Source organism: Erinaceus europaeus, chromosome 1 (genome assembly GCF_950295315.1).
Source record: "Erinaceus europaeus chromosome 1, mEriEur2.1, whole genome shotgun sequence".
Taxonomy (NCBI): domain Eukaryota; kingdom Metazoa; phylum Chordata; class Mammalia; order Eulipotyphla; family Erinaceidae; genus Erinaceus; species Erinaceus europaeus.
The window spans coordinates 25,404,870-25,429,592 of NC_080162.1; the positions used below are offsets into that span (position 1 = coordinate 25,404,870).

The 24,723-nt window shown below is 50.2% G+C and overlaps 1 protein-coding gene across 4 annotated transcripts in view; it reads right to left on the reverse strand.

The window, feature by feature from the left end:
• Positions 1–24,723, reverse strand: part of ZMIZ1 (zinc finger MIZ-type containing 1) — a 247,006-nt gene that overhangs the window by 85,258 nt on the left and 137,025 nt on the right. For all 4 annotated transcript variants that reach the window (XM_060205252.1, XM_060205317.1, XM_060205369.1 and 1 more), the window contains one exon: positions 17,198–17,303. In XM_060205252.1, coding sequence (XP_060061235.1) covers positions 17,198–17,303 — 106 coding nt within the window. The remainder of the gene's footprint in view (positions 1–17,197; positions 17,304–24,723) is intronic.

A 24,723-nucleotide genomic window follows, 5' to 3' on the forward strand; every position in this document is an offset into this window, starting at 1 on the left:
ACTAGGTCCTTGCTGAGTGCCTCCAGTGGCCACCAAGAGCCAGCCCTCATTACAGCTGGTAAGGCAGCTATATTAAAAACCTCGGGAAAATTCTCACAGAAGTGGGCACTCCAGCAGTTCTAGGCTGCATGGCCTTGGGTGGTCCCCTGTACAGTGACTGTCCTTTGGGGGGTGGATGCTGGGCTCTCAGATTCCCCAGATCCACTTACTTCATTACCTCACACCTCCATGCCACCTCTTTGCCTCACCTGCTGGTCTTGTGAACGAGGAAGTGTGGTACATAGCTGAGACAGCTGTTTTGAACCAGAAGGGGCTGGGGCTTAATCCAGTGTCTAGCCTTGACTGGGACAGAGTAAACAGGTTTCAACAGCAGGCCTCTCTGTAGCCTGCTCTCTCTCTCTCTCTCTCTCTCTCTCTAACTCCTTTTTATTTATTTATTATTAGATAGAGACAGAAAGAAATTGAGAAGAAAGGGTGGTATGAAGAAGGAAACAGAGAGAGACACATGCAGCCTGCTTCACCAGTTTGAAGCTTTCCTTCTGCAGGTGGGGACCAGGGGCCCGAACCTGGGTCCTTGCACATTGTAACATGTACCTCAACCAGGTGCACTTCTGTCCTTTACCTTTGAAAAGCAGGACCTGTCTCTCTTCTTGCTTATCTTCTAGAGTTCTCTCTCCCTTTGGGATGCAGGGAGAGAAGCCAGACATCCAGGCCTGTCCCCAGGGGTGGGCATGCCAGCCCCTCCCTGGAGACTAGGAGGAACCAGCCACCCACAGCAGCTCTCTGCCAAGCAAAGGGACCACCACTGCACCCCCATCCCTGCAGCTTCCCCAAGGAGCTGTTGGCATACAGATTTCCTACCTCTGCTTTTGAAATTTATTATTATTACTATTATTTTATTTTTATTTTTAAACCAGAGCACTGCTCAGCTGTAATTGTGGAGCCTCAGGCATGAGTCTCCTTGCATAGCCACTATGCCATCTCCCCCTGTGCCTGGGGAGGATGAGCTTCCATTTTTCTCTCCAAGGCCCTTTTGCACAGATGCTGGACACACACACACACACACACACACACACACACACACACACACACACACACACACATACATATACACACACACGCCGCCTTCACTTCCTGGCCTCCTGGCAGATGCCTAATTGAGAGGAAGTGATTCTCAACATCTGGGACACACATCTGAAAGTGGGCTCTGGACCACACAGAGCCTGGAGGGAACGGGGGACATGCAATTATGTCACTTCCGGTCCAGCCTGCTCAAGAACGGGTAGTTAGAGCTAAGCAACAGCAGGTGTTTCTGGGGTGCAGCTCAGCGGTGGACCCAGGAGGGGAGGCTCAGCTGGGGACTTTGAGGCTGGGGCCTCCTGGCAAGAGGTTGCTGGTAAGTCCCAGCACAGCCTGTGGGGCCAGCCTGGAGCTGAGGTCCTAGGGGGAAGGGAGACAAAGAACATAAAGGAGAGGGAGAGAGAAGAGCGGGATGAGCGGAGTGGGGGAGTCAGAAGGACTGTGAGGCATGGGGTGTTTTTGCTCAGCCTGGAGAGAGGCCTCTCCAACTTCCAGGCGGTGGGAACTACCAGGCTGGCCATCAGGAGAGAAGCAATCCCTTGCCTTATCCCAGGGTGCACTGAACATGGCCCAGTCACTCCCCAGCTGACTTTTCTAAGCCTCAGTTTCTTTGCCTGGAAAAGGGGAACACAGCAAGAGTCAAGGTGACCACCCTTAGAGAGTGATGGCTGAGCATAGCCTGTCCCCAAACCTTGTCTGACTCCCTACTAGCAATGGTTGACCCAACAGGGCTTCACACCTCCCCCCACCCCTACCCCATGTATACCCAGTCCTGAGGCTCTGTTGACGTGATCTAGTTTCTAAGCTTGTCTGATCTTTGAGGTCTCCTAGGATTACGAGGTGCCTATGTACATCTATCTGTACATATGTTCCACAAAAGGGTGCAAACAGTTTATCTTTTGCACTAAGTTTCTGCTGTCATAATTAGGTGCCAGGTTGAATCTTTCTCCCCTCCCCACTCCAAGTAAATCCTATTTCCTGCCAGAAACAATAGTGGTTCTTTATCCCAAACAGGTGAGACTGGGTCCTTTGGAATTCCCTGCAGGAGTCTAGCCCCAGGCAGCATTTCCCACCAGGCCAGCCTCAACAAGCCAGGAAATGTTCCTAGGAATAGAACGAAGCATCAGGCATTACCTCTGCAAGGAAAGTCGTTGGCCAGGGTTTCCAGGCTCTGGGGTCTTTTTTTTTTTCTGGGTCCCAGAAGGGCTTGGGCCACCAGCCTGGCCACCGCCCTGTCCCCAGAGAGGGGAATTGCCACCTTGCAGAGCTTCCATTGCAAAACACAAACACCTGGTTGCCTGGGCAGCACCTTGCCAGGGTGATCCACACAGTCCCTGGAGAGACAGCTGGGTTGCCACGGAAACGTGGCTGCTGCTGCTCTAGCCAGGAGACCCGAATCCTAGATCCTCCATCAGACCCCAAGCTTAGAGAGGTGATCTGCATCAGGTCACAGGGCAAGCAGGCTGTGGGGTCTGCACTGCAGAGCAGAACTTAACAATCAAAACAGTGGTGCATGGAGACCTTCTGACATGCCATGCTTTGTACCCATCCTTTCATGAAAGGCTGGGAGACTGTGACTAGGGGGGAGGAGGGACACATGGCATGGGAGTGACTGAGCTAAGATTTATGGCAGGCTACTCCTGGAGCTTGAGCTCCGGCTCCTGTCCCTATGCTGCTCCAACCCTGGGTCTAGATCTTGGCAGATCCTGCAAGGCCTGAGACCAGCCCCACTGCACAGCTCCATGGGCCGTGGAGAGCACAGAGATGAACAGGTCTGTGAACTGTTTCCAGTACTTGGTGCCTCCATAGGCCTTGTTGACCTGGGCAGCTTATGAGGGGGTGAGGTGGCCAGAGCCTTCTTCCCTGCTCCTGCTTGCCCAATGGCTGTGTGCGAGACTGGTAGTGAGCCTCATGGCAAGGAGCAAGCAGTCAAAGCTAGGGCAAGCCCTGGTCCATATGGTCCTCCCTTATCCTCTTGCTTCTTTCCTTCTCTACAGCCTCACTAGTCAACTGTGCATCACAAGGAGCTGTCTACCTATTCATCCCTTGCCTGACTACAAAGGATCTGAGTTACCTTGGCAAGTGAATAAACCTCCTCAGGCATCAGTCTATAACATGGGTTGATCACATGGGGAGGCTCACTGTCCACCACTGTGGACATTATTTTCTTTCTTGAAAGTCATTTGGGAAGGGTCTCTGGAAGGTGTTGTATGCTTTACATTGGGTTGTTCTAGCTCTCCCCCTGCCAAGAAAATTGGTTCAGTCCTGCTAGTTTTCTCGGGCCGCTTGTCCCTGCCCCCAAGGAACCCCGCCAGAGTTCCAGAGTTGCAGAGTTCGAGAGTTCTTGGCACCACCATGTGAGAAAGAGGCAGGAGAGTTTTGTTTGGTGATTAGTTTATCTTAGTTTATAAATCGTTGTTCCTGAATAAAGAAATACAGCTTCCCAGCCCAGCCGTATATCTCTGGTCGTCTCTGTTACCCACCCGTGAAGCTAGCCCGGCCAGGTGAAGCTCCGAATTTTAACAACAGGAAGGCTTAATTTAACGAGACAGAAACCCTCAAACTAGCTCAACCCAAAGCACAGATTATATGCTATTGGCTCTGCCAGGCCTCCTTGTGCTAGCTCTCTGCTCACTTCTGCAGATTCCTGCTCTGCTCTGGCCTCCCCAGCTTTCCCCAGGCCCGGCCTCCTCTTGGAGGGGAGATGTGCTCTTAATCTCATATGAAACTGCTGCCTTGGTGCAAGCTGTGGGCCTCTGGAAGGGGCATTCCTCCTCAAGCTGGTAGGACCCCTTCATCTCCTGCCCTCTCGGTGACGGGCTAGGTCGGCATTCTCTACTCTATCTCACATTCTCCAGGGTCTAAACCACCACACAGGGTCAGGCAGTGTTTGTGCTACTTCCAGGTATGAGGATGGTCCTAAGAGAGCCTCAGTGACAGCATGTAGAGATACATATTGCCAGCACACATACCACATCTTGCATCCACCAGGCCCCCACTCTCAGTACTAAGCATAGGCTAAGTCACATCGTGCCTATGATGTGGACATTCTTATCAAATAAGGTCACTCTGGCACAGAGCAGTTGAATGACTTTTCCAAGGTCACATGGCTGACAGGCTGCTCCAGACTTCATGTTTTTAAAAATATTTTATTTATTTATTTTCCCTTTTGTTGCCCTTGGTTTTTTATTGTTGTAGTTTTTAAAAAATATTTATTTAATTTATTTATTCCCTCTTGTTGCCCTTGTTTAAATGTTGTAGTTATTATTGTTGTCATTGTTGTTGTTGGATAGGACAGAGAGAAATGGAGAGAGGAAGGGAAGACGGAGAGGGGGAGAGAAAGACAAACACCTGCAGACCTGCTTCACCGCCTGTGAAGTGACTCCCCTGCAGGTGGGGAGCCGGGGGCTCGAACCGGGATCCTTAACACCAGTCCTTGTGCTTTGCGCCGCCTGCACTTAACCCGCTGAGCTACAGCCCGACTCCCTATTGTAGTTATTATTATTGTTGTTATTGATGTTGTCATTGTTAGATAGGACAAAGAGAAATGGAGAGAGGAGGAGAAGACAGAGAGGGAGAGAGAAAGATAGACACCTGCAGACCTGCTTCACTGCCTGTGAAGCAACTCCCCTGCAGGTGGGGAGCCGGGAGCTCGAACTGGGATCCTTATGTCGGTCCTTGCACTTTGTGCCCACGTGCGCTTAACCTGCTGCATACCACCCGACTGCCCAGACTTCACGTTTTAAGTGACTATTCTTCTCTGTGAAGTAACTGAATGGTTTCTAGGAAAAAAAAAAAACTGAAGTAGGCGCCAACTAGTAAATTTTGCTACTAACAGCTGACTCGGGGTGAGGGCTTACTCTGTGTCAGGCTCTCTGCTATTCTGCAGTCACAGGCCCATGCGTGTTGAGTGAGTTCAGAGATGGAGGATGCTGTTTAACCTACCAGCAAGAATAAATTGTCAAATACTTCAACCTCCACCTGCAGTCAATTCAAGTGACCCCAACACAGTTTCAGATCATTAACATGTCTTTCCCAGGACTTCATTTCCACCTGTTGATAGACAGTAGAGGGCAACTTACAGCTTCAGGGTTAGAAATTCTTGCTGGATTCACAATTATGACTTTCATTTTCCTTTATTGGTTTCTTTTTTCTTAGATCTTTTATATTTATTTATTCATTTATTTTCGGATAGTGACAGAAAGTGAGAGGGAAAGGGGGAGAGACAGACAGACAGACAGAAAAAGAGAGACACACAGACAACTGCAGCACTGCTTCACTGCTTCTGCAGTGGATCTTTATTTATTTTTTAATTTAAAAGTTTGTTTTTCTTTTTTCTTATCAGTGTATTGCTCAGTTCTGGTTTATGGAGATGCAGAGTATTTGAATTTGGGACTATAGAGACTCAAGCAGGAAAATCTTTTGCATAACCATTATGCTATCACTCTTCCTCAGTCTTCTTAAGCCTGGCTTCTTCATCTGTAAGATGGAGTAGGCATGGGTCATTGTGAGTTATGTGACTTCATGGACACTGTACAGAGGCTAGGGCAGGGAAGATACTGATCCAGTGTTTATCATCATCATGATGGAAAGAAATTATGAATTAGATTTCTTCCTAATTTAGATCCCCTGCCCCGTCCTGCCCTGGTCCTGTAAATCTAAATGGGTAAGACTAACAATACCTGCACCATTGTTAATTCCTGCCTGCCAATCTAACCTAGAAGGTATTTACAAGGCTGTGACTTGCAACGCTCCCTAAAAAAGAAGTCCCATAACCTACGCACCCACTTTCTGCCAAGTCCCTGCTCCATTTCACTCTCACACCCTCGAATCCCCTGAAATCCCTCCTCTGGGGGTGAGAGAGCTAAGCTCATCTTAAAACCAAAGCTCTGGCTTCCTTAATCCTCTTACTTGGCACTTTTCCTCTGCAGAATTAATTGCTGCCGACGGCTTTATTAATGTCTCAGGCAGCCAGGGCATCCTCCAGGCATATTGGGGCAGGAGGTGGAGGGTAGCTGCGTATTGTTTGGGCAGGACCTCTGTCCCGGGGGCTGCCCCAGGACTGGGCAACTCTTCAGCTGTGAGGTGACAACCTTGCTGTCTATCTGGAGATCTCCTGGTGGCCCTGCATCTGCTGAGAGGCTGTGCCAGCTCCAGGGGGGTGGGTGAGGTGGGAAGGGGCTCCAGAGAAGCAGGCCAGGCCTAACCAGAGCTCAGGTCCCACTTCTGTCCTAGTTAAGGTCATCTAGTCACCTTTCAGAATTTCAGTCCCCTCTCACAAAATGGGGAGGTTGCCACCTTGGTGACCTAGCAGGCTGGGCCAGGAAGGCCATGGAAAGGGTTGTCATTTCTTACTCACAGAATGGAAACATGCACTCATTTCTTCTTAAAAAAAGATCTATTTATAGGGAGTCAGGTGGTAGTGCAGTGGGTTAAGCACACGCAGCGCGAAACACAAGGACCGGCATAAGGATCCCGGTTTGAGCCCCCAGCTCCCCACCTGCAGGGGAGTCGCTTCACAGGAGGTGAAGCAGGTCTGCAGGTGTCTATCTTTCTCTCCCCCTCACTATCTTCCCCTCCTCTCTCCATTTCTCTCTGTCCTATCCAACAACGATGACATCAATATCAACAACAATAATAACTACAACAATAAAACAAGGGCAACAAAAGGGAATAAATATTAAAAATGATTAAAAATTTCTTTAAAAAAGATTTATTTATTTGTTAACATGAGAGAAAGAAGAAGGAGGGAGAGCAAAGTAGAGCATGACTTGGGCACATGCAATGACAGGGATTGAACCTGGGACCTCATGACTCCAGGTCCAATACCTCCCAGGCTGCCATGCTTTGACTTGCAACCTCCAGAGCAGAGATTGAATGTACTGCGCTGACAGGCATTCACAGCCCTGCTGCTGAGTACAGAGTCAGCTTGACGCAAGATGCAATCATCCCTTGTCCTTAAAAGTCCTGCTTCATCTTTTTTAAGAGGCACACTCACACCCACGACCTCATCATTCTTCCCGCAGTCATGAAGGTAGAGAAATGGCCTAGATGCCCTAGACTGTGGAAAAAGCTAATGTGGTGAAGCATGGCCTGACCAGGGCAGGTGGAGGTAGATGGGGGCATCCAGGCCCCAGTGGCCTCTGTCAAGACCCTCCCCCGCTTTTTTTTTTTTTTACTAGAACCATCTCACATATGTATTAGGGATGTGGCTCAGTGAGCAAACCGCTGCTGTGTCAGCTCTCTTCCTGTGTTTAAGATGCTGCTCTTCTTAGAGAGTCTTAGTTTCCTAAATACTCACTCCCCTCCCCCCCCCTTTATCTTGAGCACCATTTAGCTCTGGCTTACGGTGGTGCCAGTAGTTAAACCTGGGATCTCCAAGCCTCAGATATGAAAGTCTTTTGTATAACCATTATGCTATCTCCCTGGCCCTAGCTCTCTTTTTAGTTGGCAAAGCTGGTCTAGCTCCTAGCTGGGGAGGAGGCACCTGAAGCTATGTCCAGATAAGGGCATTGTTTCTATTATCTTTTTTTTTTTTTCCAACATCTATTCATGAGAGAGAGAGAAAGAGAGAGAGAGATTCATATGAGACAGGCAGAGAGAGAGAGAGGGAGAGAGAGAGAGAGAGAGAGAGAGAGAGAATCCAGAATAGCAGTATGTTTATATGCAGCATTGAGGATCAAACCAAAAAGTTCAGGCATGAACTTTTTCATGCAAGCCTTGTGCTCTACCAGTTGAGCTATTTCCCCAGCCTCCATCTTCTTTATTTTGACAATTTCTAAATGTGACAAGGGAGAACTGGTCTGCCAGTTAGGAGAGTGCTAGAAGATTTAAATTGTTCCCCTTTCACATTTCCACCTTGAAGTCAAAATAAGTAATCATAGGAAGAATTCCTTCATCGTGAGAGCGGGACTAGAAAATGGCAGCAGTGTGGAGTTGAGGGTGGGATGAAACAGGATGGACTTGACTGTGTAACTGTGAAAAACGGGATCTCCTCACATACCCACACAGGGGGACTCTGTGGGTCATCTCTGCTAAGGTGAGTGCTGGAGATCCCCACCCCCACCCCATCAGGTGTGCCAGGGGCTAGAGAAATACCACCCCAGCTGCAGTGCCTGTGGAGCTGAGAGGGGGGCAGGTGCTCATAGCAGGTAATGGTCTCCAACCCTCTTGCCTTCCTCCCCTGTCTCATGGCCCTGCCCCAGCTTGGGATGGTGAGGGTCCGGATCAGGGAAGCAGTCTCCTCTAGAGTGATTTTTTTGTTTTTAAAGAATTTATTTATTCAGGAGAAAGACAGGAGAGAGAAAGAACCAGACATCACTCTGGTACATGTGCTACTGGGGATTGAACTCAGGACCTCATGCTTGAGAATCCAATGCTTTATCCACTGCACCACCTCCCAGACCACTCTTCTTGAGTGAGTAACCTCACTGCCAGCTAGAGTGCTGGCCCCAGCTCCTGCATGGCTCCCCAAGAGTCGATACCCTCATCCTCTTGTGCCCTCTCATTCTGGACCGATCTGGAAAGCAGATATCTCCCCAGCTGGGCCCCAGCAGCCATGTCCTTGTACACCCTGGTTCTGTGGGGGAGCCAGCGATGAGCTAATCCTACAGGAAAAGTAGCCTCCCCAACGAGCAGAGGCCTGCCTCCCTGCTCTGGGAACCAGAGAGGTCTGCACCCAGGAACCGGTGAGCCAGCCTGGAGACAAGGGAGCTCTCATCTCACCACACCCTTGTCAGCCCTAGCCCAGCTCAAAAAGAACCCACAAAACTTGTAACTGCTTCGGCTTAAGAAACAGGATTCATGGCCTGGGAGATGGTAGAGTGAATAAAGACTGGACTTTCAGATGTGAAGTCCCTGGTTTGATCCTTAGCGTTGCATGTACCAGAGCGGTGTTTCAGTTTGCTCTCTTATCAATCAATCAATCAATCAGTCAACAACTAAATTTTGGAGGAGGAGGAAAAAAGGAAGGAAGGAAGGAAGGAAGAAGGAGGGGGGGCCGGGTGGTAATGCATCTGGTTAAGTGCATATATTACAATGCAAAAGGACCCAGGTCTGAGTTCCTCTTCCCCATCTGCAGTGGAATCCTTGCCTTTATTAAGTAAAGATAATAAAAAATTAAAAATAAAGGAAGGGAATCTTGCAACCCCAGAGGTGGTTTAGTGGCTACAGCTTTCAACTTAAAGGCATTAAGTCCCAGGTTTGAGTCCCCATGGCCTGTGTTAGAGTCATACTTCAATTATCTCTCTGATAATTTGCTATACTCTTTCTGGTTTCTGTTGCTTTTTCCAAAAAGTAGGTATAGCTTACTTCTGTAGCTGGCTGAGGTTACACTGAACAGACACTGCTTTGCTAATTTTTAAAAAACAATTAAAGCATTTCCACAGAGCCATCACCCTGGGGGGACCTTGTGTGCAGTGGGTGTGGAGCAGCCATAGAAAGACTCAGTTCCTTTTTCTAGAGTCTTGGGGACTTCTCCAGATCTGCCTTCTCCCATTCTTCCTCCCCTTCCCCACTGTTCACTTGGGACACCCCAGGGATCTTCACAATCCCTCCCCCATCCCTAGCCTGGGAACACTGTGTCTACAAGCCCTCTGTCATGTGGGCAACTCCTCACTGTCTTTTTTCAAGAGTGGAGTGAGGTCACCGGATCCTCAGCCTGCCAGCAGGGAGCTGGGGGAGGGGTGGGGTGGGGACTCTGGGGTCATCAGCCTAGGATGATCTCCCCTACTTGTTCATTCAGGGTCACCCAGAATGGGGACAGCTACCTGGGATGCAAGTCCTGCTCCCAACCCTGGAAGCCTTTTTCCTACCAGAGCCTCAGTTTTCTTCTCTATAAAGTGGGTTTGCTACTAAGAACCTCTCCTGCGGCAGAGAAAGGGAGGCGAGCACGTGAACAGGTCTTGTGCAGAAGGCAGGGCTGACTGTGAGCCCTTCCCACGGGGCATGGTGAGGAAATCCAGAGCCCTTTCCCAAGTAAGACCTGACCTAGAGTGTGGAGGCTGCTGAGCCACAGGAAGGAAGCCAAGTCCCTCCCCCACACTCCAGCTCTGCTGAGCTCGGATGTGGGGTGGGGGCTGGTGGCCAGAAGGAAGTCTGCCCTTGGCCTTGACAAGGCGCCCAGCTTTTCAAGGGCGAGGGCCTGGCTGTCCGCTGTCTCCGGGGGAGCCAGCCAGCGTTAACAAATCCCCTGCAATTTGCACCCTCCGATCCCGCCTGCTTGCCGGGCGGCCTCGAGTAGTTTTTCACGCAGAGCTGCGCACAGCTTTGTCTTAGAGAGACAGCTCTGGCAGGGTGTCCCTGAATGAGGCCATTTGTCCTCCTCAGTGACAGTGACAGGAAGGTGGCTGTGTGCTCAGGGATGGGCAGAGGCGGGGGTGGGGGGGTGGGGGACTGTTGAGGGAGGCCAAGCTGGAGATATGAAGGTGGAGATCATAGTCAGGGAGGCATCTAAGAGAGACCAGTAATGCCCCCACCATCATAAGGATTCTGAGAATGTCTTTTTAGTCAGGTAGGAGCAAAAAGATGATTTCCAAAGACAGAGGGAAATGGTTTAGGCCTCACCTTCTCCTACTTAAAAAGTCCTAGGTAGAAGTAGCGGGAGTGACCCAGCTGGCCTTGTATGCTCATGTCTCTTCCCAACCTCTGACAAGGTGGGAGACCTGTCTGGGGGTCATGGAGTAGGGGATGTGTCTGCCTCATAGTTTTGGAGATACCATACAAGTTATTGCAGAAGCTTCTTGGAATTGAGGGTTCCAATGAAGGGTCCAGATTCTCCCGAGTCCCTTCTGCAAGGGCCACAGAACACAGACCGGGAGGGGTAATGCAGGGGCCCCAACATATTCTTGACTTGCTGGGGACCCAGGGAATATCACCCCCCCACCCCCCGTGCTCTGCTATTGGCTCTGGGTCTGTCAGCACTTCAGTGGAACCTGACCAAGCAGATGCTTGTGGCACACAAGACTAGTGATTTACTCCTGGTCTCAGGAATCAGGCTGCCATGTTGGATGTGGGAGTAAATTCAGGACAGAGATCACAGACATGTGCACCCACCCATAAGCACCTGACAGTGGCTTCCAACTATGGGCATGGGACACAGACAGGAGCTGGGGGTAAGAAGATGAGCACGGCACCCACTCAAGGAGGTGGTCTCCACCTAGTCAGTCATGGGTTGTGAGGCCAAAGTTCCCATTTAAAGGGAACCAGGCATTTGATGTGACAATACAGCCTCTCAAAGAGCAAATGTTGCATGGTCCGTGAGGTGCCGCAGTGGATAAAACATTGGACTCTCGAGCATGAGGTCCTGAGTTCAGTCCCTGGCAGCACATGTACCAGAGTGATGTCTGGCTTGCTCTCTCCTCCTATCTTTCTCATGAATAAACAAATAAAATTTAAAAAAAAGAGCAAATGTTGCCAATGAATACGTGGAGATGACTCAACTCCTAGTGCATAGGACTTGTATGCCTGAGGTTCCTGGTTCAAGCCGTGGCACTGCATGTACAGCAGTGATGCTCTGGCTTGTCTCTGCTTCTCAAGTGAAAGCTTTGTCTCTCCTATGTAATAACACAACACATCTTAAAAAGTTGGCGGGAGTCCGGGTGGTAGCGCAGCGGGTTAAGCGCAGGTGGCGCAAATCACAAGGACCGGCATAAGGATCGCAGTTCGAGCCCCCAGCTCCCCACCTGCAGGAGAGTTGCTTCACAAGCGGTGTCTGTCTTTCTCTCCCCCTCTCTGTCTTCCCCTCCTCTCTCCATTTCTCTCTGTCCTACCCAACAACGACGACATCGATAACAACAACATTAATAACTACAACAATATAACAACAAAGGCAACAAAGGAGAATAAATAAATATTAAAAATAAATAAATAAATAATAAAAACATTAAAAAAAGTTGTTGGCAAATAGCACATGCTTTTAAAGCCACCAAACAGTCAGATTTCAAAAAAATCTCTGAGCCACATCTAACCGGAAGGTGGATAAATGACAGGTAGCCTCCACTTGTCCCTGAGGTTGGTTGGTGGTTTCAGGGGCTGTCTCTTTCAGCCCTAACCTCTCTACTGAGTTTTCTGGTTCATTCTCTAAGTGCCAGCTGGCTGCCTGCCCCAGGATGCCCTCAGGATCTCAAGTGCATCCCACACTGGCTGTTCTCTCCACATTCTCCACTCTAGGAACGGCACCGCTCACCTCCCAGAACAAGAGACTGCAGCCATCACCGACCCTTCTGGTAGGCAGGACAGGGCATAAGGACCAGGACCAAGTGCCCCAGCTTCTCATCAAGCTCTGCCTGGCATCACTGTGACATAGGCTGCACCATCCCCCTTCTCTATACCCAGGCTCACCTTCCCTTGTATTCTGATTTCTTTTAACACAAACAGCTATTCTGCTTATGGGGGTCAGTTGAGGGGACATAGGGCCTTCAAGCAAGGACAGTAGCTAATGCTTCCAGAGGGCTCCTGGGGAGCTCGGACATGGCCACTGCCTGACGCCTGGCGCCCACGTAGCCAGCAAGCATGGGCCCGCCTGGTGCCTGGGAGGCTGACATTTCAGTGCTGTCGGCCAAGTTGCTGAAGGCTGGCACACAGTGCTGGTGGGGGCAGGGTGGGTATGCTGTGGTCTGGGGGGGGTGCTGGAGGAAGGCACAGGCAGGTGACCTTCTGCACCGAGGTCACCAGGAGGGAGCACAGACTCCAAGGACCTTCCAGTGAGGAGGCTCCTGGCATGGGCCTGAGAGCTCCTGCTCCTGTGTTTGAGCACACAGGCTAAAGGCTGCACCAGAACAAAGAGCTGGGGGCTGGGTATCAGAGGGGCCCACGTGGAGACGCCTGACTTGGCAGTTTGCTGCAGTGTCTGCTCTGCACTCACGCTCCATCTCTGTCTCTGCCTCCCTCTCCCTCTCTCTTGAAAACACACACACACACACACACACACACACACACACACACACACACACACACACACACACACACACACGCACGCTGTGTGTGCAGATGCTACACAGCACTGCCCTCAGGCCTGAGCTCCTGCTCCAGAGCCCACAATGCTAGTTTGCACAGCACAGCTCCCGCCATCTCTCCTGACAAAGCACCGCTCCTCGCTGCATGATCTCATCCCACTGGCCCTCAGTTGGCCCCAGCTTGGCCTCCTGACAAGAGAGACAGACAAGCAGCAGGAGCAGGAGAAGGGGCGGGAGAGACACGGGCACACACGGCGCACATACACACACACACACACACACACAGAGCACAAGCTGTGCGCCTACAACCCACCCCACACACATACACACTTGCACAGAGGCATGCAAACAACTCCCTGACACACACATGTCTACAGCACACAGACACACAGGAACATATATACAGCTCACACACAGACAAGCTTATGCTCTACACAGGCACATGCAGACATGCATACAAGTCTCCAACACATATATGTAGACACAAAAGGAATATGCATACCAGTCCCCCACATAGATACACAAAGGCATGCTCAGCACGCACAAACACACACACACACACACACACACACACACACACACACACACACACACACACACACACACACACGGAGAAAACCTGAGAAGCAGCAGGGAAGTGAAGGACAGACAGAAACAGACAGACATACATCAGAGACCCTCAGAGAGAGGGGAGGGGACAGGATAAGACTGGGAAGGAAACAAGTGCAGTCAGTCAGACAGTGGGAGCTCAGACAGAGTGAAAGGCGGGTGGGGGGGGGAAGAATTGCACAGGCTGGCTGCAGGGGTGCTGAGGACAAAGACTGTTCGAGAGCTGCAAGGCTCGGCTGGGAGCGGCCTGGGTGAGCGAGGCGTGCCGCTGGGGCTCTCCTCACACCCTCAGAGGAGGGCTGCAGTGGGTCAGACACTCTCAGAGCCTCTAAGAGAGAGACAGTAGGAAACAGCCTTGCAGGGGTAGAGAGGGCCCAGAGGTGAGGAGTCAGGTGGGGGACTTAGGCAGACAGAAGCAGAGGAGGGAGGCCGGGGAGTAATATTTCCTGGGCACCCACCGTGTGTCTGGCACTGCTGGACCCTTTCTGTCTATGGTTAGGGAAGTTCAGTTGGGCCCAGCAGGCAGTCTGTGAGTGGTGTGCACTCTCTCTTTACTGATGAGGCCCCATCTCCAGGAGGGGGGCAAGATGGCTAAGATAGGGGTCAGTGCTTGAGTATCTCAGGAACTTGGAATCACTGTGCTGTTCCCTGTGGCCTCCTCCCTCATGCCCAGCCTTCCTTCTCATACTCTTCATTCTGCCAATGGAACAAGAAACCATTCCTGCCCCCTCCACCCAGCCTTCTTTGCAAACTGATGGATGGACCATGCAAGGCCAAGGCTGGGGTCCTGACAGCGTGGGCATGGTCCAGAAAGGTGTCAATCACGGCTGTCATTGCTGATGAGGCTCTGACTCCAAAAATGGAAATGAATTCATGTGACTGCTAAGACATAGGCCTTGCCAGACCTCAGTTTTCACAGTGAGAGAAGGGGCACAAGGATCTGGAGCATGTCCTGTCACTCGGCAGACAGAGTTTTGTGAAGAGCTGTGCACAGCTGCAGGTGCAGGTGGGGGACAGAGCAAAGTCGCATTTCAGGGATGGTGAAAACAGTCAGAGGCAAGGTTGTGACTGAGAAACTAGAACTGAGTGAAGTGCTCTCCTAGATGAGTCAGCTGTGAGGGAGGAGCAGACCCTAAGTCAGAAGGTTGTGAGTTCAAGTCCCTGCAGTCAGGAGGTCATGAGTTCAAGTCCCAGCCCCATTACTTCTGAGCTATGTGACCTCAGGCAAGTCACAGGATTTCTCTAAATTTCAAATTCTTTACCCATAAATGTAGATATTAGCCTGTGTCTCAGCCATAGCAGAAAAACAGGTGAGGGCACTCTGCTTAGGTAAAGGGGCACCAGAGGCCCCCAGGGAGGGGTTGAGCAGGGACAGGAGCCTCTCCTTCCACACTGGGTGTCCCTGGGATAGCCCTCTTCATGTGTTTGCCTCCTTCCCCTCTGTCAGGGTTCTCTGTCTCAGTTTTTGCTTCTTCTATACCCTCTTGAATGAATTCACACCTTTCTCTACTCTGTTTGAGAGGAAGTGGGACCTTCCCTGCATCCATGCTGGGCCCCTGTGCAGTCTATTCTGCCTTTGTAGCTGGAGATATCTTTGCAGAATGAGAATTTAGTTATGTTCTTCTTTATTACTCTTAGTACAAAGACCACAGCCTTCCTGATGGCTTCTGTGTATCTAGCTGCTGCTAACTGTTCCCTTTGGGCTCATTTAATTCTGCCAAAAAACAAAACAAAACAAACAAAAAACTACATTTCCTTCTACCCCAGGACCTTTGTATAAGCTCTTCCTTTTTTTCTTCATCAGCTCAACTCTTACTCAAACTTCACATCTTCAGGAAGCTTTCCCCCACCCCTGGGTAGGTTCATGGCATCTTTCCTAATAATTCCATCACTGTGCTTATCACAACTTGAGTTCTCCCTCTCCCTCCTGCACCCCCCCTCACACATCCACACACACACACACCTACCTACCTTTGATTATTTGATAGATAATTGTTTATAAATGAGCAATTAGGAAACATTAGCTTATATCATCTGTTTTTATCATGTTTTATTGGGACTAGCTATGCTCACAGTTGATTTCCTAGAGTCTGCTAGACCTAAAGTCATCACTAGTTGGCCCTTTAAAGACAAAGTTGCTGGCTCTGCTCTACCTATGGAGAAGTGGGTCTGTTCCACTGTTCATAGCAGCTCAGCCCTGGCCAGGGGCCTACACAGAGGAAGCCTTCAATGGAGACATGGACCGACGTTCCTTGATAAGTAGCAATTTTCACCTTGTCAAAACTGTATTGACTTAACTTATTATTATTTAAACTGTGGATTCTATCAGGACTAGATGTCACTTACGTGATTCCAAGATCATCTGTACTACAATAGTGATCTCCACAGGCAAGCTGGCATGTCAAGCAGCCATTAGCTAATGAGACCTTTGCACACCTTTGACAAGTGACCCAAGCTCGCTCTGTGTGCCCAGAATGTAAATCCACATGTGCTCCCTGCCACAGGCCTGCATTCCAGATGCCGGGGGCTGAGTGGATTTATGAACACATATCAAGAGATGTCATTAAGACTGTTTTTGTACACACTCCAAAGAACTGATCGACGGATTCTGAGAAAGCGTCTGCTTTATTGTTACACAGAGAAAATGACTGATCCCCCCTTTTTATTGTATCTTCCTGACTCCATAAAGAATGTTAACAATGATATAGATGCTGTACAGATTTCTAAAAACTTCTGATGACTCTTGCAAGTTGAATCTGCCTCCCGAGGGGGTCAGAGGCCCAGAGACAAGGTGCTCTGGAAGGGACAGGGCTGTGGTGTCTTAGGTCTGTTGGGTTAAAGCTTCCACTAGAGTCCCCTCTTCCCAAGCAAGGCTAGGAGGATGGTGGCAAAAGTGAAGTTGCACCTTTACATGTTTAAAGCCTTTACAAAGTGCTGCCTGACCCTTCTGTGACTCCCACTCAGCATGGGGTCAGTAGGTCCTGTTTGCTGACAGAGTGCCACAGAGAATCCCACCAGAGCAGGCTTTTCCGACCTCAAGTGTGCTGATTCTTTTTTTTTTTTTTTTTTTTTATCTTAATGTGTGTTTTAACTTAAGTGGACACAGTGGAGTGTCTGGGTTGGGAATACTGACCCTGGAGTCTGGAGCAGGCTGAAGTCCCAGCTCAGCCATTTCCCAGCCGAGTGACCTAAGGAAATCTCTCCTATTCTCTATCTGCTTCCTCTACACTGGGGATGCCATGGTGCCTGAGGGGCCACTGTACTGAAGACATCAAGCGACATGCAGTGTCTGTTGTTGGGGTGTGCCTGTGGCCCCTCTTTGGTGGCTGGCCAGGATGGCCCTGAGCTGTTTCCATAGAAAAGGACATAGGGGTAAGCTCTGGAGCCTGGCTGGGTGACGGTTCCCTGGCTCCCTGGAAGCCTACTCCCACCTGGACTGGCTGAGGCCTCCCTCTCCAATGGGGCAGTGGTTAGCCTTCCTTAGAGTCGGAGTCCCCTCCTCCCTACCGCCCACAGGCACCCCAAGACGTCCCGTCGCCCCAGAGGGCACCTACCAGCAGACTTTGGAGTGAACTTGTCTCGGTTGGCGGCACACACAGCTAGCAGTCTGTAGCCGAGGTCCAGGTCGAACCCTTGCTGAGCTGCTACCCGACTGACCACCTGCCAGGGAAAGGGGGAAAGAGCAGGGTGAGTGACACTGGTGCCAGCTTTTGAGCCCTCAGTGGGAGTGCCTGCATAACAGGTGAGGCCAAGGCAGGTCTCTGAGATTTGGGGGCTTCCATTCAAACTGCCCCTCCTTTAGTCATTCAACAAACACTAATAAGAACCCAGGGTCCCAGTCCTTGCCCTCAGGGATTTCTGATCTTGTGGTGGACCAGACCTCTAAGCCCAGGCGCTCTCCCTTTCTTTTTTTCTTTCTTTCTTTCTTTTTTATTTTCTTTTTTTTTTTTATGTTGTAGTGGCAGGGCCTCACATATATGTGATTTTACCACTCCCAGGTAGACAGTTTAATTTTTTCCCCCACTTTCAGCTAGAGAAACCTGGAGGTCACAGCAACCAGACTGCTGTGATACTCTGACGTGGTGCCAGGGCTGGACTCAGGTAAAGCTCAAACACTGACTTTACGACTGAGCTCTAGACTGAACACTAGAGATTTGCCTGGGGGTGCTCCTTGTGCACCTCAGAAGTAGAGGCTGAGAGCAGGGAGTGGGAGACTGTGAGTCCCTGGGGCAGAGAGAGCTGGGGTGCTCCTGGGGCTCCACTAATGGCTATGTAGGCTCTCATCCATCTGGCTTCCCTCCTCCGTTCCCAGGTGTCCCACCACTACCAGAGCTGCGCCCGCCTGCCCGCCTGCCTTCCTCATTAGCGGTGGTAAAATTAGGTTTCCTTATTAAGAAGGAAGGACCTTGGAAAATGGAATCGTTGCGGGAAGCAGCTGGGGCAGCCATGGCTGACTGGGAAAGGAACGCTCCCGAGTGGGGTGGGTGTGCTCTTTCGAGAAAGGGTCGTCCAGCAATAGGTCCTTGGGGACCATCTGCTCCAGAGGTGCTTGGAGGTCTTCCTAGGGCCTCGGGCTGCCATGGGCTGTAGTTGTGGAATAGGTTGTCGCACCCCCCCACCCCACCAGCTGTTTTAGATGTAGGGGTTTCTTACTGCAGCTCCAGGACAAAAATGGGTGGGGATATCAGTAATCCAGTCTAACCCCTCACTTAAAAAATAGATACTTGATGCCCAGAGAGAGAGAGAGCATTCTGGTGACATAGGGAGGCCCCACATCTCCCCAGGACCACCAGGTAACCCAGGAGTGAAATCCTGCCCCATGTCACTCTGGGAACTCCCTGTGCAGGGAGGAAGGTTAGAATGGGAGTTTTGTCAGGTTAGAACATTTGCTCAGTCTCTCTGCTGCAAACAGAGCTTCCTATTCCCCCTAGGCTGCATTCCCGTGGCTCCAATTGTCCTCTGGACTACCCTTCTTCAGGAATCCCCTCGTCTCCATACAAGCTCTATTCTGGAATCTCTGAGTCACCCAAGGGTGGGAGCTCTCTCTCTCTCCCCCCAAACAGATGAACTCAGGCCTCTAAGAGTCTGTATGGGTTGTTAAAAAGGTCCACGAAGGATGACAGAGGACCTAGTGGGGGTTGTATTGTTTTTTTAAAAAATTTTTTTTTTAAATATTTATTTTATTTATTTATTTCCTTTTGTTGCCCTGGGTTGTATTGTTATATGGAAAACTGATAAATGTTATGCATGCACAAACTGTTGTATTTACTGTCAAGTGTAAAACATTAATTCTCCAACAAAGAAATTAAAATAAAAATAAATAAATAAATAAACTTTATTTCTTCAAGTACAAAAAAAGTATTTCAAGTGACTTTGGGAGAACTACTGCAGTTTTCAATGGAGGGAGTGGGGACACAGAACTCTGGTGGTAGGAACGGTGTGGCACTGTACCCCTGTCAATTCATAGTTTTGAAAATCAATACTCCATCACTAATAAAAATGCAAAAAATATAGATCATGTCTACAGACAGATGCCTTATAGAGCAAGGAAAAGGACTGGGGAACAGAAAGGCTGTTTCAGCTCAGCATTGATTCCTATGTCCTCCTCCTTCAGTAGAAGAGCCCCGGAGTGATGTGAAGAAGTCACAGGCTTGTTGCACATGTTGATGCAGCAAATAGTGGGGGTGAGAAGGGAAGCTAGCTCCCAGGCAAGGGGAATAGGTTTTCTGCTTTGTAAGTAGAGAAGTAAGTACCACATCCCCCCAGTAGCTCCAGGGGGTGGTATCTGTTTTATAGACGAGGGCTCAGCAAGGATGATGAGTAAAAGCTCAAGTCCAAAGCTGGTTAGTGAAAAAGCCAAGAGGCTGTTCCAGGTAATCAGGCTGCAAAGCCTGGGTTCCTTTTCCATCCCACAAAGGGTTAAAGTGTTGACTCCCAACCCCCACAGAGAAGCCTCAGGCCCTGGGTGAGGGCAGAGAGGCAAAGGTCCCTAGGTTTGGCTAATACTGGCTAATCCTGTTGCTCTGGTTTGAAAAATAAATCTAGTTCAATTGAGCAAGAGAGCCCTGGTGCTGGAACTTGGGCTGTCCTGCAGAACAGGGAGTGTCTGCTTGTCGTGAGTCCCTTGAGTCCCAGAGTTCACAAGGGCTACCGGCTCCAACAACCTTTCACTGACAAGGAAGCTGAAGCCCAGAGAGGGCTGGATTCTGCTGAAGGTAACACAGCACAGTGCATGGCAGAGAAGGCTAAGGTGAACCATGAGTCCTTGGAGGGCTTGCTGTGGAACTGGGCCATTTTAAAATTTATTTATTTATTTCTTTTACCAGAGCACTGCTCAGCTCTGATGTATGTCAGTGCCAGGGGTTTTACCTGGACCCTCTGTTACTTCAGACATGGAGGTCTTCTGTGTAACCGCTACACTACCCCTTCCCCCACTCTCATGCTTTAGTGCACTGTCGGCTTTCTCCACCCCAGTCGGCAGACCCCCAGGAAAGCTCTGAGAGGTGGGGTTTGACGTTCAATGGTGGGCTCGGCTGAGAAGCCTGCTGTGTTGGGGAGAGGCCTGCTCCCACCTACCCAGTGGCTAAGGCACCCTTGGCAGATGGCCTCATGTGGCTGGAAGACACATCCTACACAAAGGCTTGTGGTCTGCAGTGGAGGCCCTGCTGCCCTCTGCTGCCCTCTGCTGGCTTCCTGGACCTAGTTCCCTCAGCCCAGTTCACAGTGGGTTCTAAAGCTCTCTGGAGGAGCCTGGCTGAGATCTTAAATCTGGGTCCCCAGGGGGACATACATGCTAGAGGGTCCTGTGTCTCATGGCACAGAGAGGGAAACTTAAGTCCAGAGATAAGAGAGAGGGACTTGTCTGTGGTCCGTCACGTGGCTGGTTATGTCAGTTCCACAAAGAAAGTGAGTGTTCTGCCTTGAAAAGCCATGAAGACATGGTTGGGAAGTGGCTCAACCAGAAGAGCATGGGACTTTCATGCCTGGGGTTCATGATTGGATCCCTAGCACTACATGTGGTGGAGGGGCTTGTCTCTCCTCCTGCCTCATGTAAATCTCTCTTTCTTTCTCTCTCTCTCTCTCTCTCCATAATCTATATCTATCTATCTAGCTAATCTATCTATCATCTATCTATATCGCCTCCAGTGTTATCACTGGGGTTTGGTGCCTGCACTATGAATCCACTGCTCCTGGAGGGCATTTTCTCCATTTTGTTGCCCTTATTGTTGTTTTTGTTGTTGGATAGGACGGAGAGAAATCGAGAGAGGCGGGGGAGAAGACAGAGAGGGGGAGAGAAAGACAGACACCTGAAGACCTGCTTCCCCGCTTGTGAAGCGACTCCCCTGCAGGTGGGGAGCCAGGGACTTGAACTGGGATCCTTAAGTAGGTCCTTGCACTTTGCTCCACATGCACTCAACACACGGTGCTACCGCCTGGCCCCCTATTTATTTATTTAATTTTTTTAAATATTTATTTATTTATTCCCTTTTGTTGCCCTTTTTTATTGTTGTAGTTATTATTGATGTCGTTGTTGGATAGGACAGAGAGAAATGGAGACAGGAGGGGAAGACAGAGAGGGGGAGAGAAAGACAGACACCTGCAGACCTGCTTCACTGCCTGTGAAGTGACTCCCCTGCAGGTGGGGATCTGGGGGGCTTGAACCGGGATCCTTACACCAGTCCTTGAGCTTTGCGCCACCTGTGCTTGACCTGCTGCGCTACCGCCCGACTCCTTATTTATTTATTTATTTTTAAAAGTCACAGAGATACCAGAGAATTGGGAGCCTACTCCCAGTAGGCTGTACCCAACAGTCCGGACCTGAGGCATCCCCTGCTTATCCACTACTGTGCTCTCCCAGGTGAGTTACTTAACCTTGCTGTGCTTCAGATTCCTCTCTGTAAAAGTGCCTTGTTCTCAGACCCTCTCAAAGCCCCCACCCCAAGGCCAGAATGGTTATTTTCCACTTTTTAAACAGGTATCTTTTAAAAAAAAATTATTTATTTATTTATTTATTGGTTAGAGACTACCAGAAATTGAGAGGGAAGGGGGAGTGATAGGGAGAGAGACAGAGAGAAACACCTACAGTCCTGCTTCACCACTTGCAAAGCTTTCCCCCTGCAGGTGAGGACTGGGGGCTTGAACCCAGGTCTTTGCTCATTGTAACATGTACACCCAACCAGGTGTGCCCCCAGCTGGTCCCCATTTCCCATTTTGCATCATATCCAACCCAGGGTACCTCTGCTACTCTTTGGAGTCAGGCATGGGAGTGGGTTCTTCTATATTTACTTTTTAATTTAATTTAATTTATTTTATTTTATTTCCATCAGGGTTATTGCTGGGGTTCAATGCCTGCATGAAGAATCCACTGCTCCTGGTGGATCTCTCTCTCTCTCTCTTTCTCTCTCTCTCTCTCTCTCTTTCTTGATAGAGACAGAAACTGAGAGGGAAGGGGAAGAAAGAGAGGGAAAGAGAGAGAGAGAGATCTACTTACAGCACTGCTCCAACACTTGTAAATTCCCCCCTGCAGGTGGGGATAAAGGGTCTGAACTCAAGTCCTTGGTCATGGTAACGTGTGTGCTCTACTAGGTGCACCTCTGCCTGCCTGCCCCTTTTATTTATTTTTTTAGATTTAGCTTTATTATTTTTTCATACGAGAGAGAGAGTGTGTGTGTCACCTGAGCGAGAGAGCAGCTAGAGCACGGCCTTGGTGCACACGGTGTCACTGATTAAACTAGGAGCTCGCTAAGTACCAGTCCCCAGGTGAGCTCTTGCCCTGGCTCTAAGAGTGGGTTCTAGTTCTGCCACCTGTTTCATCTCACCCAAGTGATTTTATCTCTCTGGGTCTCAGTGTCCTCGTCTGTGAAATGGGTACACAATGCCCTTTCTACACTGAGGACACTCAGGACCAGGCATCAGCGAAATGAATGCTGGGTGTGAGCACTCACCCCTGGTTTCAGCAGAGGGTACTTTGAGGTTGCAGGCAAGTCCTCCCTACAGAGATGGGGAGGATGGGGAGGGTGCGGTTGACTGCCTTCTGGTGGGCTCTTCCACCTCCTCTCCTACCCTGTGCCTTCAGGGCCATGATGACCTGCGTGTGCAGCTTCTGCCCATAGCAGATCAAGCTTGTTCTAGCTCAGGGGAGGGAGAAGGAGCACATCCAGAAAGGCCTGGTTTTGAGAAAGGCAGCTCAGCCCTGCCGTGAAGCAGAGTCTGGGGAGTGAGTCCCCAGCAAGGCCAGGGTTGCCTGGTCCTGCAGAGAAAGTCCTGTTCCGGGATGGATGTCAGACCCCACACTGCTACATCCTGGGGTCAGAAGGTATGAACAGGGTGGGAGGCGCTGCCACGGTCCCAGTGGGCCTGGGGAGGCAGAGTGTCCCCTTGAGAAGTTGTCCCTGAGCTACTTAGAAGTTGGGATAGCAAAACCATGTCCGTTTGCCTGAGGTTAAGTGGCTTTTAGTTTTTTTTCTTTTCTTTCTTGTATTTATTTATTATTGGATAGAGACAGTGAAATTGAGAAGGGAGAGGGGAATAGAGAGAGAGAGAGACAGAGAGACACCTGCAGCCCTGCTTCACCTGCAGGTCAGAACCAGGGGTTTGAACAGTGTAACACACTGTAACGTGTGTGCGTAACCAGGTGCACCACTGCCTGGCCCTGGTAGTTTAGTTTCTATCCTCCAAGCAAGTGAGATCTAAAGGAGTTTGCTCCCCGACCCACAAGGGACTGTGACAACCTGTGTGCACATGTTGTGTGTGTGTGTGTGTGTGTGTGTGTGTGTGTGTGCACATGTGTGGGGTCAGGTTTCTGCAGCTGTGGCTGCTGGGCCCCTTTCTAGGTTAGCAGTGGGGTGTGGGCAGAATCCAGCCATTCAACCAAGCATATGCTGTATCTGGGGTACTGAGATTCAGGAGAGGTGACCTTCGTTCAGTGTCCCCAGCCTGGGAAACTATCCAGTCAGAGCCCACAGGGTCCTCCCAGAACTTCATTATAGTCTCCCCATCTACCCCAACATCCTTCCTTCCAAGGATGAGCCCCCATCCTCACATAGTTCATGTCTCCTGGTTCATTTGCATAATACCCATCAAGGGCTCCCCACTGCTCTTCAAATACTCAGATTCTACTTGCCTAGACTGCAGGTCATGTGTGGACTGGTTTCTGCTTGTTTCTCCAACCTTACCCTCTACTGCCCTCCCTACTGTGTGTTCTGGCCTTCTGAATTTTCCTGCTTACTTGGACAAACCCAGCCGCAGGGCCTTTGCACTTACAGCTCCCACTGCTTGCACCACCCTTCCCTCTCATCCTTTTGGGTCTGTCTCCTTCTGTCTTGTACATCCCAGCCAGAAGGTACCTTTGAGGAGATTTCTTTCTCTCTCTCCCTTTCTTTCTTCCTTCCTTCCTTCCTTCCTTCCTTCCTTCCTTCCTTTCAATATTTTATTTGTTCATGTATTGGATAGAGACAGAAATTGAGAGGGACTGGGAAGAATGTGAGGAAGAGAAACAGAGAGACACCTGCAGCACTATTTCACCACTGTGAAGCTTTCCCCCTGCAAGTGGGGACCAGGGGCTTGAACCTTGGTCCTTGAGCATTGTAACATGTGTGCTCAACCAGGTGCACCACCACTTGGCCCCTCGAGGAGATTTCTGACCACTGGCTCACTCCTTACAGGGGTCTGTTCTTCTTCACTCCTTTGTGTACTTTGTGGCTCTCTCTTCCCTTGGTAGGGGAGGCCCACTGTGTCAATTGTATTTCCTGTGGTGTAGAACCGGGGCCACAGCAGGGACCTTCAGACCTGGCTAGTGAATGGCTGAATGATAGAACTGGGTCTGGTCATCTCAGCCCCACCTGCCTGTCCAGCCTGGCCAGTGCCACTGTGTGACTCAGCCTCAAGCTCCCTCACCCCAGGGCAGGTGCTGGGGGGTCATGGTGGCATGTTCTGCTCTGTGTGTGGTCCCCAACCCCCTTCACTATGGCTGCTGGTGGCTGGGTGGGAGTGAGGAGGCTGAAAACATCTGCTCCTGCCCATGGGGCTTAGCCTGGACCAGAATCCCACAAAGAGGATTAGGGGAGCTGGAGGAGGGAAG